Here is a 14,872-nt window from a genome sequence, read left to right on the forward strand (position 1 = left end):
TTTCCTTCTGCCTGAAGGATCCCAGAGGTTTCTGTAGGCCTGTGGCTCACCTCAAAGAGCATCTCCACAGCCCACATTTGCCTTTGCAGTGCTCTTTGCTCCCTCTGGGGGGTGACTGCAGTTCCTGGGGTCACTGCTCCCTGGCTGGGTTATCCAGCCCTGCCTGGGGTCGCTGATCCCTGGCTGGGTTATCCAGCCCTGCCTGGGGTCACTGATCCCTGGCTGGGTTATCCAGCCCTGCCTGGGGTCACTGCTCCCTGGGTGGGTTATCCAGCCCTGCCTGGGGTCGCTGATCCCTGGCTGGGTTATCCAGCCCTGCCTGGGGTCGCTGATCCCTGGCTGGGTTATCCAGCCCTGCCTGGGGTCACTGATCCCTGGCTGGGTTATCCAGCCCTGCCTGGGGTCACTGCTCCCTGGGTGGGTTATCCAGCCCTGCCTGGGGTCACTGATCCCTGGGTGAGTTATCCAGCCCTGCCTGGGGTCACTGATCCCTGGGTGGGTTATCCAGCCCTGCCTGGGGTCACTGATCCCTGGGTGGGTTATCCAGCCCTGCCTGGGGTCACTGATCCCTGGATGGGTTATCCAGCCCTGCCTGGGGTCACTGATCCCTGGCTGGGTTATCCAGCCCTGCCTGGGGTCACTGATCCCTGGCTGGGTTATCCAGCCCTGCTTGGGGTCACTGATCCCTGGCTGGGTTATTCAGCCCTGCTTGGGGTCACTGATCCCTGGGTGGGTTATCCAGCCCTGCCTGGGGTCACTGATCCCTGGGTGGGTTATCCAGCCCTGCCTGGGGTCACTGATCCCTGGCTGGGTTATCCAGCCCTGCCTGGGGTCACTGATCCCTGGGTGAGTTATCCAGCCCTGCCTGGGGTCACTGATCCCTGGGTGGGTTATCCAGCCCTGCCTGGGGTCACTGATCCCTGGCTGGGTTATCCAGCCCTGCCTGGGGTCACTGATCCCTGGGTGGGTTATCCAGCCCTGCCTGGGGTCACTGATCCCTGGCTGGGTTATTCAGCCCTGCCTGGGGTCACTGATCCCTGGCTGGGTTATCCAGCCCTGCTTGGGGTCACTGATCCCTGGGTGGGTTATCCAGCCCTGCCTGGGGTCACTGATCCCTGGCTGGGTTATCCAGCCCTGCCTGGGGTCACTGATCCCTGGCTGGGTTATTCAGCCCTGCCTGGGGTCACTGATCCCTGGCTGGGTTATCCAGCCCTGCCTGGGGTCACTGATCCCTGGGTGAGTTATCCAGCCCTGCCTGGGGTCACTGATCCCTGGGTGAGTTATCCAGCCCTGCCTGGGGTCACTGCTCCCTGGGTGGGTTATTCAGCCCTGCCTGGGGTCACTGATCCCTGGGTGAGTTATCCAGCCCTGCCTGGGGTCACTGATCCCTGGGTGAGTTATCCAGCCCTGCCTGGGGTCACTGATCCCTGGGTGAGTTATCCAGCCCTGCCTGGGGTCACTGCTCCCTGGGTGGGTTATTCAGCCCTGCCTGGGGTCACTGATCCCTGGGTGAGTTATCCAGCCCTGCCTGGGGTCACTGATCCCTGGGTGAGTTATCCAGCCCTGCTTGGGGTCACTGCTCCCTGGCTGGGTTATCCAGCCCTGCCTGGGGTCACTGCTCCCTGGGTGGGTTATCCAGCCCTGCCTGGGGTCACTGCTCCCTGGCTGGGTTATCCAGCCCTGCTTGGGGTCACTGATCCCTGGCTGGGTTATTCAGCCCTGCTTGGGGTCAGTGATCCCTGGCTGGGTTATTCAGCCCTGCTTGGGGTCACTGATCCCTGGCTGGGTTATTCAGCCCTGCTTGGGGTCACTGATCCCTGGGTGGGTTATCCAGCCCTGCCTGGGGTCACTGATCCCTGGCTGGGTTATCCAGCCCTGCCTGGGGTCACTGATCCCTGGCTGGGTTATCCAGCCCTGCCTGGGGTCACTGATCCCTGGCTGGGTTATTCAGCCCTGCCTGGGGTCACTGATCCCTGGCTGGGTTATCCAGCCCTGCCTGGGGTCAGTGATCCCTGGCTGGGTTATCCAGCCCTGCCTGGGGTCACTGATCCCTGGATGGGTTATTCAGCCCTGCCTGGGGTCACTGATCCCTGGCTGGGTTATTCAGCCCTGCCTGGGGTCACTGATCCCTGGATGGGTTATCCAGCCCTGCCTGGGGTCACTGATCCCTGGGTGGGTTATCCAGCCCTGCCTGGGGTCAGTGATCCCTGGCTGGGTTATTCAGCCCCTCGGTGCTTTGTCCCTATTCCCAGACCCACCCTCAGCTGTGCCCTCCCCTCTCCCATCCTGCTGCTTTCCCATCTCTGCTGCAGTGGAAGTTTTGCTCTGCACTGCAGGAGAGGGACATGGACCCGGTCAAGCACCAAGTGCCTTCACTGCTGGGACTGCCTCGGGCTGCCTGGGGCTGAGAGAGAGGAGGGGACCCAAACCCCGCAGGAATGGGGGATGGCTTTGCACCGGGAGGGGGAGGGAGGATGCAAATTCCAGTGGGAGGCACAGAGTCAGCAAATGGCCCGAGGCAAAGGAATTTGGCAGCAGCTCCTCTGAAGAGCTCGGGGATCCTTCCCTGCCCTGGGCTGAGCCCTCAGTTGGGGTCAGGATAGGGATTGGGATTGAGATTGTGCCCATCCTCAGGTGATCTCCCACCTGCAGAGCTGCCCCAGCCCTGGAGGAGCTGGAGCTGCTGCAGAGAGCCCAAAGGAGGCTCCAGGATGGGCAGAGGGCTGGAGCAGCTCTGCTGGCAGGAAAGGCTGGCACAGCTGGCATTGCTCACCTGCACAGGAGAAGCTTTGGGCTGAGCTCAGGGTGGCCTTGCAGGGCCTGGAGGAGCCCCAGGAAAGCTGGAGAGAGACAATTCCCAGGGGATGCAGGGACAGCACCCAGGGAATGGCCTCAAACTGAAAAATTACAGGTTTGATCCAGGTATTAGGAACAATTTCCTCATTGTGAGGGTGGGCAGGCCCTGGCCCAGGGTGCCCAGAGCAGCTGGGGCTGCCCCTGGATCCCTGGCAGTGCCCAAGGCCAGGCTGGACAGTGGGGCTGGAGCAGCCTGGCACAGTGGGAGGTGTCCCTGCCATGACAGGGGTGGAGCAGGACAGGTTTGACCCGACCCCAACCATTTCCACTGAACCATTTCCATGGTTCAGTGATTTCAATATTGAATGAAAAGTAAAAAAAAAAATTGTCAAGCCCTGTTGCATTGCAATCAGTTCATTGCTGCAGAGGAGATGTGGGTGTTTTCAGTAGAATTCCCATTTGCAGGATGTGTTTGTTAACTGTCTGACCTCCTGTGTCTGCAGGTGGATGAAAGCCAGACTGGAGAGCCAGGGTGGCTTGGTGGAGAACTGAAGGGGAAGACTGGATGGTTCCCTGCAAACTATGCAGAGAAGATCCCAGACAGTGAAGTTCCAGCCTCTGCCAAGTCCGTGGCCGAGCCCTCTGCTGCTCCCAAAGTGTCTGTGCAGGAAAGCTCCACGTCCCTGGGAGGCCCTGCCCCTGCAGAGGCTCCTGCAGCAGCCAACAACTGGGCAGACTTCAGCTCCACGTAGGTCTGGGGGTGCTCAGCCCCTCAGTGCCCGGGGTCCTTGGGAGCTGGCACTGAGCACAGGGCCAGAGTGCAAACTAAAATCACCTCCTGGGGAGTGAAGGGTGCTTTCTGCAGGAATCAGTGCAAGTTGCAGCCCTGTGGGGCTTGGGGCTGCTCCCATCACCCCGGCCCAGGGCACAGCATGAGCAGGAGACATCCCCGTGGGAGGGTGTGGGGAAATCCCAAGGGGTTCACTTCCCTTGGGATCACAGAATCCAGGACTGGTTTGGGCTGGGAGGGACCTCAGAGCCCACCCAGTGCCAGCCCTGCCATGGCAGGGACACCTCCCACTGTGCCAGACTGGGCACTGCCAGGGATCCAGGGACAGCCCCAGCTGCTCTGGGCACCCTGGGCCAGGGCCTGCCCACCCTGCCAGGGAACAATTCCCTCCTCATCTCCCACTGAAATTTCAGTGGGAACCCATTCCCCCTTGCTCTGCCACTCCTCTTCTAATGAACAATCCCTGTCCAGCTCTCCTGGAGCCCCTTCAGATGCTGCCACCTCCTAAATCCCTTTCTCCTACATTAGTTTCCACCAAGCCTCATTGAAGGTTTCAGACCTTCTTATTGTTATCTGTGATATTGTAATGGCAGAGATGACATGGAAAGTGATTTAATTCCTGGTCACAGCATTTGTAAAACTGGTGGAATTGGAACATCCTAACACAGCTGGGGCTGCCCCTGGATCCCCGGCAGTGCCCAAGGCCAGGCTGGACACTGGGGCTGGAGCAGCCTGGCACAGTGGGAGGTGTCCCTGCCATGGCAGGGGTGGCACTGGGTGGGCTCTGAGGTCCAAACCCAAACCATTCCATGACTCTGTGTCTAAAGGAAAGGATGTGAGAGGTCAGTGATGTGCAGGGGGGAAGATTTCAAAGCAGTTTTGGAAAGAATGATTGATTATTTTTATTTCTCTTTCCACTGTGGGTAATGCAGCCTGCACTGCTTGAACTTCTGTTTGTAGGGACACAGCTAAGAATTGAGATAAAATCCTGTCCTTCAGTGGCAAGGACAAGGAGCTCACTGGGGGTTGCCTTTGAAGGTGAAGTTTTGGCTAACCAGTGTTCAGTTCACCTGGAGTTAAGGTGCTGGATATCATGGAAAAGAAATTCCTGTAGAACACTGGAAGATTTGTTCTGTGTGAATTTTTTTGTTCCTACTGTTAAAAACAGTAGGAATCACATCATTCTTCTCTCTCTCTTTGCAGCTGGCCAGCGAGCAGCAGTGAGAAGGCAGAGAGTGATAACTGGGATGCCTGGGCAGCTCAGCCCTCGCTGACCGTGCCCAGCGCGGGGCAGCTCCGGCAGCGCTCGGCCTTCACCCCGGCCACGGTCACCGGCTCCTCCCCGTCCCCTGTGCTGGGCCAGGTCAGCTCCTGGCATCACCACTGCTCTGAGCTGAGGCACAGGGGGCTCTTCAAGTGCTCTTCAAATCCAACTGCTCCTTCCTTTGCCTCTGGAATAATTTAGAGTCATGATTATTAGAGTAACAGTTGTGTGTGCTGTGTATAGAGAAGGAATAATGTCACATATCACAAAAGATATGAAAATATCCAATAGAAATATTGGGAAAAGTACAAACTACAAAAGGCTTGGAGAGCAAAGTGGGAACCTTGCCTGTGCATGAAAACACTCATCTGACAGGACATTGTGAGCACCTCCAGGAGGGGTGATATGGAGAGTCCTTCCTGCAGAGCTGCCCCAGCCCTGGCCCAGCCCTGGAGGAGCTGGAGCTGCTGCAGAGAGCCCAGAGGAGGCTCCAGGATGGGCAGAGGGCTGGAGCAGCTCTGCTGGGAGGAAAGGCTGGCACAGCTAGGGGTGCTCATCTGGAGAGGAGAAGGTTCCAGGGAGAGCTCAGAGCCCTGGCAGGGCCTGAAGGGGCTCCAGGAGAGCTGCAGAGGGACTGGGGACAAGGATGGAGGGACAGGAGCCAGGGAATGGCTCCCAGTGCCAGAGGGCAGGGATGGGTGGGATCTTGGCAATGAGGAATTGTTCCCTGGCAGGGTGGGCAGGCCCTGGCCCAGGGTGCCCAGAGCAGCTGGGGCTGCCCCTGGATCCCTGGCAGTGCCCAAGGCCAGGCTGGACACTGGGGCTGGAGCAGCCTGGCACAGTGGGAGGTGTCCCTGCCATGGCAGGGGTGGCACTGGGGGGCTCTGAGGTCTCTCCCAACCAAACCAGTCCAAGGATCTTTGATCCATTAGCAACATCTGGGGCAGGATTTAACACAAAGCATCTCTTTGCTGGTCTGGGATGGCTTTTTAGGTTTTGATGTTGCAGGGTTGGGTCACTTCCTTGGGGCTTTCTTCACTCCCATGACAGCCTCCACTGCCAAGTGGGTTAATAGCAGTGGCAAAGCTTCCCAGCTGAATTCTATCCCTCTCTTCAGGCATTTCCTTTTCCTCAGTGGAACAACAAACTGTTCTTGGGAGCTCGTGTGTTCTGGGAAGTGCTAAATATCTACCTGAGAGCAAAAAGAAATTGCCATGTGCCATGAATAAAGTGCAGCAAAGCACTTTCCATTTTCCATAGAGTGGCCTGGAAGTCCTGCCAGAGCAGCTTCACAAGGGTTCATTGCATGTGTGTCTTAAATGAAAGTAATTAATTTAATCTTGCATTGCATTGATGATGTGTAAACAGACAGAAATGCAGGAGGACTGAGAACATTTCTGGAATTACTTTGCAAGTTTAACTGATGCTTTAGTTGAGAGATTTGTTGCTGTCTAAGCAGCCTGAGGATATAATTCCTTAAGCAGCTTTCTTGCTGAAGGTGGAGCATGACTGACTCCTGCTTTCCTTTCTGAAGGGTGAAAAAGTGGAGGGGCTTCAGGCCCAGGCTCTGTATCCCTGGAGAGCAAAGAAGGACAACCACCTGAACTTCAACAAGAACGACGTGATCACCGTGCTGGAGCAGCAGGACATGTGGTGGTTTGGGGAGGTGCAGGGCCAGAAGGGCTGGTTCCCCAAATCCTATGTCAAGCTCATCTCAGGCCCCATCAGGAAATCCACAAGGTATTTGGTTTGCTTTTCCTGTCCTTCACTTCTGTGCTGGGGTAGAAGGGAATTGGAAGAGCTGCACTCCTGAATTTTAGAGTTCTACCCTGTAAAAGGGACCCTGGTTTTATCTGGAGGGTTTTGACTTCCAATCCTGAAAATTTAAGAAATTTTCAATTTCTTAATTGAGAAATTAAGAAAATAATTAGCAATAAGATAAGAAAATAGGAATTTGAGAAATAAGAAAACTGACCTCAATAAGAATAATAAGAAAATAAGAATGAGAAAACTGACTTCAGTTCTCCTTGGGTCTTGCCTCACCCACAAAATTTTAATTAACCTTCTTAATTTTATGTGACTTGCAACTGAAAATGAGTGCATTGGACTTTCTGAGTAGAGCTGTGTAAGTCAGAGCTCCTCTCTGCCCAAAATTAAAAGGAATTCCTCAAATCTTAATCACTTCTCATTATTCTTGGAGGATTAAACATTTAAAATCCCATTTTTTGTATTTTGAAGGGAACATTAGCATTAGGAATACAAATGAGAATGATTTTAGATTATTTTTTTTTCCTGAGGAAAAAGAGGAGATGCAGAAAGTTCTGTATTTAAGGCAGTTGTTTAAATGTGACCATGGCAGAGCACTGGATTCAAAGCTTTGTTCTGCACTTTTATTTTGCACTCTCTGCTTTTAAAAGCCAGGGAGTTGCTTGGGGGTGCACGTGCATTTTATATTTGAAATATAATAATAATTTTTCGGAAGAGATTGAATTTCTTAAATAACCATTATTTTTTTCTAAAGCATGGATTCTGGTTCCTCAGAAAGTCCTGCTAGTCTGAAAAGAGTAGCATCCCCAGCAGCCAAGGCAGCAGTGTCAGGGGAAGGTGAGTCCTGGCTGCCCTGGCAGCTCTTGCTCTGCACTGAACACAAGAACTCTGCTCTTTTGGCCAAAACCAGGAGCCAGACTGGGCTCTTCAAGTGGTGCTGAAATCCAACTGCTCATCAGTTTGCCTCTAGATTAATTTAGAATTATTATTACTAGAGTAACAGGTTTTGTATGTTGTATACAAAACATACAAAATATGTTTGTGTGTATAGAGAAGGAATAATTTCACATATCACAAAAGATGTGAAAATATGCAATAGAAATACTGGGAAAAGTACAAACTGCAAAAGATATTAAAATATCCAATGGAAATATTGGGAAAAGTGCAAACTACAAAAGATATTAAAATATCCAACAGAAAGACTGAAAAAAGTACAAACTACAAAAGATATGAAAATATCCAATTGAAATATTGGGAAAAGTGCAAACTGCAAGAGATATGAAAATATGCAACAGAAATATTGAGAAAAGTACAAACTACAAGAGATATTAAAATATCCAATAGAAATATTGGAAAAAGTACAAACTGCAAAAGAAATGAAAATATCCAGTAGAAATACTGAAAAATGTACAAACTACAAAATATATTAAAATATCCAGTAGAAATACTGGGAAAAGTACAAAGTACATAAGATATGAAAATATATTTTGTAGTTTGTACTTTTTTCAGTATTTCTATTTTTTTGCCTTTATTTTGGTAACATTTTCTGATCTAGAATGGGTTTTCACAGAGGGCCAAAAAAGCACATCTGTCCATGGTGTCAGGAACTGGGAAACATCTGAATTTCCCCAAAGCTCATTCCCAGTGCTTCTTTAGAGCTCTTCATGGAGGCAGTGACAGTCCCTGGGGGAATCCTGGGATCCTCGTGGTCAGCTCCATTTCCAAGCTGGAGCCTGGGGCACAGACTCAGAATCCAGAGATCTTTTTCTGAAGGGTTTAAAAGGGAATTCCTGGCTGTTGTCACCCTTCAGCTGGAGGGCAATGTCCCCCCCTGAGCTGCCTTAGCTCTTCATCCCCTGCAGTGCAGAGGCAGCTGCAGGTAATTAACTCCCAGGCAGAGGAGATCAGTGAGCCCAGTGCAGGTTACAGGTGAACATCTGTGTGTGTCCCTGCAGCTTCTAAGTGCTCTTCAGGTACAGTTTGAGGGACATTTACACTGAGTTTGTGTCCTTAAGCAGCAGAGGAAGGGGAGACAGTGAGGTATTTCAAAGCACAGCTGCCCTGCTCAGTGGTTATTCCATAGAATCCCAGCTGCTCTGGCTTGGAAGGGACCTGAATTAGGGATCACCTTGTTCTGGTGTTTGAGGAGAGGGAACTGGGGGCCTGCAGAGTCTTGTCCCAGGTGGGATACCTCAGGTGTTGTGTTTGTATTTAAAAGAAACACAGCTTTTGTTTAAACACACCAAAAAAGCTGTGGTTTTGAGAGACAATGAAGGAGGGATTGAACATCTTCTGTTGAGAGGGCTGCAGAAAAGCTCATGTGCAGAGGGTGATTTTTAAGGTGGGTGCACTTTGCATCCCAAACTCTGAAATTCCCACTCATCAGCACAAACCAGAAACCACTGGGAAACATCTTCATAGCTAAATGAATGATTTATGTACATTTACATTATTAAAATGTACATAAAATATGTACATAAATATATATATATATATGTGCATAAAATTAAAATAGGAAATGATATACAAACCCCCTGAGGCAGCCTTTTGATAGATCCTATTCACTTCTGATAGATACAATTTTATTCATTAAATATTGATGTTTCTATGACCAATAAATAAAAATTTTCCTCCTGCCCAGCCCTGACATTACTGAGGTTTGGCAGGGGATCCCTGGGGGTTCCTCAGGAGTTTTCTATTTTATATTTATTTCTTTCTTTCTTTATGCTTCATTTCCCTTTTGCAGAGTACATTGCCATGTACACCTACGAGAGCTCGGAGCAGGGGGACCTCACGTTCCAACAAGGTGACCTGATCCTGGTGACAAAGAAAGATGGTGACTGGTGGACGGGAACGCTGGGTGATAAATCAGGAGTTTTCCCATCTAATTATGTGAGACTCAAAGATTCTGAGGTAGAGAAATGTTTTCTTTGGGGTTGTAGTGCTAGCTGCAGGGCAGGGCATGGTAGGGGAAATAAAAATGTGTTGCAGATTTACTGTCTGAGACTGGAAAAAACAATTACAAATACAACTGTACGAACAATATGCAACATATATTAACATATATGCAAACATATCTATACCATATATATATAAAACACCATATATACAACTATACTGAACAGTTACAATAACTACTATAGTTGCATTTTACAAATTAATATTATAAATAACTTGGGGGATCATCCATGAAAATAATGCAACCATCAGTAGTGCACTTGGCAGTATTTTAGATACTGATCAGAACAGCCATGGTTGTTTTATTGTCATGGTAAGTTTTTAATGCCTGAGCTGTATCTTACTGCCATTATTTAAAAAAAAAAAAATCTACACAGTAATATTTCAGTCTATTACATGTTTTCCCTATCATTTCTTGCCATCAAGAACAAATTTACAAATTTTGCACCAAAACTTTGCTAACTGCTGTGTTTATTTGTCAGATTTTGACTGGATAATAGAGGTTCTGTTTCATCTCTTTTTATCTTGAAATAATTCCATAGAACACATCCTTCTTGAGGGTTTTTTGGAGGTTTTTTTGCTTTCTTTTTAGGCATTTTAAAGAGAAATGTTCTCTCATTTATATGGCTTGAGAGGAGAATTTATCTCCCAGTAGGAGTTTGTTTAGATTCAGGGTTGGGTACACTGGTCTCTTGATGAGAAGAATTCTGGTTTATATCTCTGGAATAATGGGGGGTTAAAGATAAATGAATAAAAATCAGTGGATTTGGGGGGATCTGGATGGTAATGCACAAATCTCAGTGCAAGGCTGCAGCACAGAGCCTGGGCAGTCACTCCTTAGAGCCATTCCTGCTGCTGGAAAGCCAGAGGATGAAAGCTGCACTGAAATCTCAGCTGTAGGAAACTTTTCAAGAGGAAATTCTGCAGTGTCAGGAAATCCCAGCAACCTCCTGTGGGCCAGGGTTAAAGGCCTTGCATTGGTGCTGTTTGGTGCTGCAGTGCTTGGAGAGGTGGGGCTGGGGCCCTGTTGGCCAGTCCCTTGCACACTCAGGTGTGCAGCTCTGAGTCCCTTCTGTCCCAGAGCTCACTCTGGGTTTGTCACCCCAGCCTGCCTGGGGCTGCACCAGCTCCGTGCACTTCACTTTGTGCTGGGGGAAACCCCTCCTTCAGCTCAAACCTGGCTCAGAGAGGGAGGAAAAGCCCAGAGCTGGTGGAGCCCCTGCTCTGGGATGTTGTTTCATGCCAGGGTTCCTGAGCCTGCAGGCCCCTGATCTGCCTCCAGCTGGGGAGCTGGGTTTTGCTCTCCAGTCTGCTCCCAGGGGCAGTTTTTGCAGAGCATTTCAGAGTCCTGGCTCTCTGAAATCTCACTCTCTCACACTCAGATGTGCTGCTGTGCTTGGACGGCTGCCTGGGCTGGGAAATGTTCTGAAAAGAGGAATAATTTCATGAGTTCTGCACTATTGACAGAACCAAAGAAAAGCAGGGGTGATCTTTCAGCAGCAAGGGCAGAGTTTCTAGAAATGACTCAAAATCTCAATGGTTTCTACAGCAGAAGAATTTTTTAAACTTGTTCATCTGTGCCCATTCACCTCAGGGTGCTAAAACAAACCATTCCCTGTTCCTTCAACTTCAGTTTATTGAAAAAGTGGGAAAGTCTTTGTTCTTCAGAGGAACAATGGTCCATTCTGAGGCTGTTCCTTGGGGGGAGGATGGACTCAGGGGTTTGTTCTGGACACTGCTGAGAATTCCCTCTGTGGGGATGGCTTGGAAACACAACAATTTCAAGACATGTGCATAAAGCTTTGCATAGGGCTTCAGAAAATAATCCCTGACTGGATCAAGTTGGGGTTGGAAGGGTCCTGCTGGGCAGCACAATTGGCAAGTCCTTGCTGGGGATTATTAAATTGACAGAGCAGGTTGTGCTCTGCTGGCTCAGGAGACTTCATCACTTGTCACAAAGTGCCCTCAGAGTCCAGGAGTGTCCCAGGTGTGCAGGGACAGGCTCTGTCCTCAGTGCTGTGTTTTCTCTCAGCTGAAGGAATAGGAAATGCTTCTCCCTCTCCTGAGTGGGCCAGAAATGGGGACCATCCTAAGTGTGTTGTTTATGAGTTAGTTATTTCTTGAGCTGCTGTAGGACTTTTCCAGGTGTTCATTCTCTTTTGCACTGAGGACTCAGAGATTCCTCAAAGCCAGTTCAGACTCAGTGTGCTCAGGGTGGTTCTGGAGTTTCTGGTTGAAGATCACCTCTCTGTTTCCAGTGAAGGCAGTGTCCCAGCTTTGGTGTGTCCATGTGCCTCTCTCCTGGCTGCTGACCAGGGCATGGCTGGGAGGAGAGGCTTCCCTGGAGGTCCAGGCACTTGTTCTTGGCTGAGGAGGGCAGAGGGTGTTCTGTGCCAGAAGCATTCCCCAGAGCAGGAGGAGTTGCTGGCATCCCCTGGCAGTGCTTTGGTCACTCCTCTGGGGGGTCCTAGGGCCATCTCCCCCTGTCCCAGAGCTCCTGGTGCTCCAGCAGCACCAGCCCCACTCTGGGGGTGTTCACCTGCTCCCCTCACCTGCACATGGGCTGGGGACAGGGCCTGCCTTTGGAAGGACACCACAATTCCTGCCCCTGATCCCCTGGGGGCTCCCCTGGGGATCTGGGGACAACCAAAGGAGTGCAGGGAGGAGAGGAAGATCTGCTGGAATAATGAGTGACAGGAAGGAGCTCTGAGCCATCCAGGCAAGCTGCAGATCCTGCCAATCCATTCTATGGGTGACATCTTGTAGCCATCACAGGGGTTTGGGGGCCCTTTTCTCTCAGCCACTGAGCTGTTCTTCAGTTACTCCTCAGTTTCATTCCTGCCAGAATCCCCAAGTTTTCACAACCTCAGCTGACAGGCAGAATGTGGAGGAGGAAATTCCTTTTCCACACAGGAATTAGGATTCTGTGGGGGCCTTCAGGTGGTTTGATGTTGGCTCCAAGTCTCTGAGGAGGATCCTGAAGGTGAAGTCGAGGGAGGTGGAAGTGTTGAAGGCAAGGGGACTCTTATGGCTTCCCAACATTCCTGGCCACAGTCCAGTTTAGATTTAAGTTGCTGTTATCCACCTCAGACCTCTTTCTGCAGGACACAAAACTGTCAGTGGCCTGGGAGGAAACTGCAGGAATTATTTAGGGGGCAGGAGCTGGATTGGTGTCAGGTTTTGCTGGATTTCTTGTGGCTGTTCTTGGGCTTTGCTTCCCAATCCCTTGGGTGCAGGTGTTCTTCCCTCACCTCACCCTGTCTGGGTGCAGGCAGTTGCTCAGAAATATTTGCAATCCTGCAATTTGGAGGGATGGAAACTTGTGTTGTTGTTTGAGCTCACCTCCACAGAATTCCCATTCTGCAGATACAGAGATCTGCAATCACAAATGGGATCTCCCTTGGGATTACCAATGGGATCTCCTTTGGGATTGCACATGGGATCTCCTTTGGAATTACAAATGGAATCTCCTTTGGGATTGCACATGGGATCTCCTTTGGGATCACAAATGGGATCTCCTTTGGGATTGCACATGGGATCTCCTTTGGGATTACACATGAGATCTCCTTTGGGATTACACATGGGATCTCCTTTGGGATTGCACATGGGATCTCCTTTGGGATTACACATGGGATCTCCTTTGGGATTACACATGGGATCTCCTTTGGGATCACAAATGGGATCTCCTTTGGGATTGCACGTGGGATCTCCTTTGGGATCACAAATGGGATCTCCTTTGGGATTGCACGTGGGATCTCCTTTGGAATTACACATGGGATCTCCTTTGGGATTACACGTGGGATCTCCTTTGGGATTACCAATGGGATCTCCTTTGGGATTACACATGAGGATCTCCTTTGGGATTGCACATGGGATCTCCTTTGGGATTACACATGGGGATCTCCTTTGGGATTCCACATGGGATCTCCTTTGGAATTACACATGGGATCTCATTTGGGATTACACATGGGATCTCCTTTGGGATTACATCTGGGATCTCCCTTAGGATTGCACATGGGATCTCCTTTGGAATTACACATGGGATCTCCCTTGGAATTACACATGGGATCTCCTTTGGGATTGCACATGGGATCTCCTTTGGAATTACACATGGGATCTCCTTTGGGATTGCACATGGGATCTCCTTTGGGATTGCACATGGGCTATATTTTGGTATTTGCAGCCTGTGAAAGGGACTAAAAGTCTGCACTTCTGCATTAACAAACCATCCACTTCATGCTTGGTATTTATTCCCAGGTGTTTATTGCCATCTAAAAGATGAAGGATTTCTGTAAGGACAGAATTTCCTGTGAGTTTTTGACTCACATGCTTGTTGAGTGAAGCTTTGTGAATCATTTTCATGTGCTAGAGAAGGAAACCTGAGTGCTAAACTCTCCTCTTGTTCTCCATTTCAAGGCTCCAGGAGCAGCTGGGAAAACAGGAAGCTTAGGGAAGAAACCTGGTGAGTCAAATACTGTGGCAGCATCTTCTCTCTGTTCTTAAGTGTTCAATTCAATGGCAACAAAACCTTTTCCATGAAAACAGAGTGTTTGCTCTTGGTCATCTTGGAGTGGTTTGCACTGATGAAAACCATTACAACAGAACTGGAATAAATGCAGTTAATAAATAATGTAAATTAATAAAAGAATTCATCCTCTAACCATTCTAGTGTGTCAATCACTAAATAAAACGTAGCTAGAGAATAAAAATCTGCTTGCTCAGAAGTGGATGTGAACTTGCTGCTGGATTGCTGAGCAGAGCAGTGGGAGCCATTCCCCCTTGTCCCCAGCCCCTCTCCAGGTTTCTTAGCTGTGGAAGCTGAAGACAGGAGAAGGAATTTCTCATGAAATACAGCAGGTGTGGCAGGAGAGGGGGAGGGTTAATCAGAGAAAAACCAGGAGCAGAGTCAGTGCTGGGTGAGGGCAAACCAGGGAGGAGCAGGGCTGGGAACAGCTCTGCTGCTGGGAAGGGCAGGGCTGGGTGGGACACTGGCAGTGAGGAATTGTTCCCTGGCAGGGTGGGCAGGGCTGGGATGGAATTCCCAGAGCAGCTGGGGCTGCCCCTGGATCCCTGGCAGTGCCCAAGGCCAGGCTGGACACTGGGGACAGTGGGAGGTGTCCCTGCCATGGCAGGGGTGGCCCTGGGTGGGCTCTGAGGTCCCTCCAGCCCAGACCATTCCATGACTCCATGGCTGTGCTGACCCCAGATCCAGTTTAAAGCCCCTCTGTCCCTCCAGGCCTTTCCATCCCCTGCCTGGCTCCCTGTCCCTGCCCTCCTGAGGGAAGTTCTGCTGTTCT

At 50.3% G+C, this 14,872-nt stretch overlaps 1 protein-coding gene across 4 annotated transcripts in view; it reads left to right on the top strand.

Moving 5' to 3' along the window:
- Positions 1-14,872, top strand: part of ITSN1 (intersectin 1) — a 111,383-nt gene that overhangs the window by 67,965 nt on the left and 28,546 nt on the right. For all 4 annotated transcript variants that reach the window (XM_050970700.1, XM_050970730.1, XM_050970771.1 and 1 more), the window contains 6 exons: positions 3,300-3,544; positions 4,790-4,949; positions 6,385-6,590; positions 7,372-7,454; positions 9,364-9,530; positions 13,992-14,037. In XM_050970700.1, coding sequence (XP_050826657.1) covers positions 3,300-3,544; positions 4,790-4,949; positions 6,385-6,590; positions 7,372-7,454; positions 9,364-9,530; positions 13,992-14,037 — 907 coding nt within the window. The remainder of the gene's footprint in view (positions 1-3,299; positions 3,545-4,789; positions 4,950-6,384; positions 6,591-7,371; positions 7,455-9,363; positions 9,531-13,991; positions 14,038-14,872) is intronic.

This window comes from Serinus canaria, chromosome 1 (genome assembly GCF_022539315.1).
Source record: "Serinus canaria isolate serCan28SL12 chromosome 1, serCan2020, whole genome shotgun sequence".
NCBI classification, from domain to species: domain Eukaryota; kingdom Metazoa; phylum Chordata; class Aves; order Passeriformes; family Fringillidae; genus Serinus; species Serinus canaria.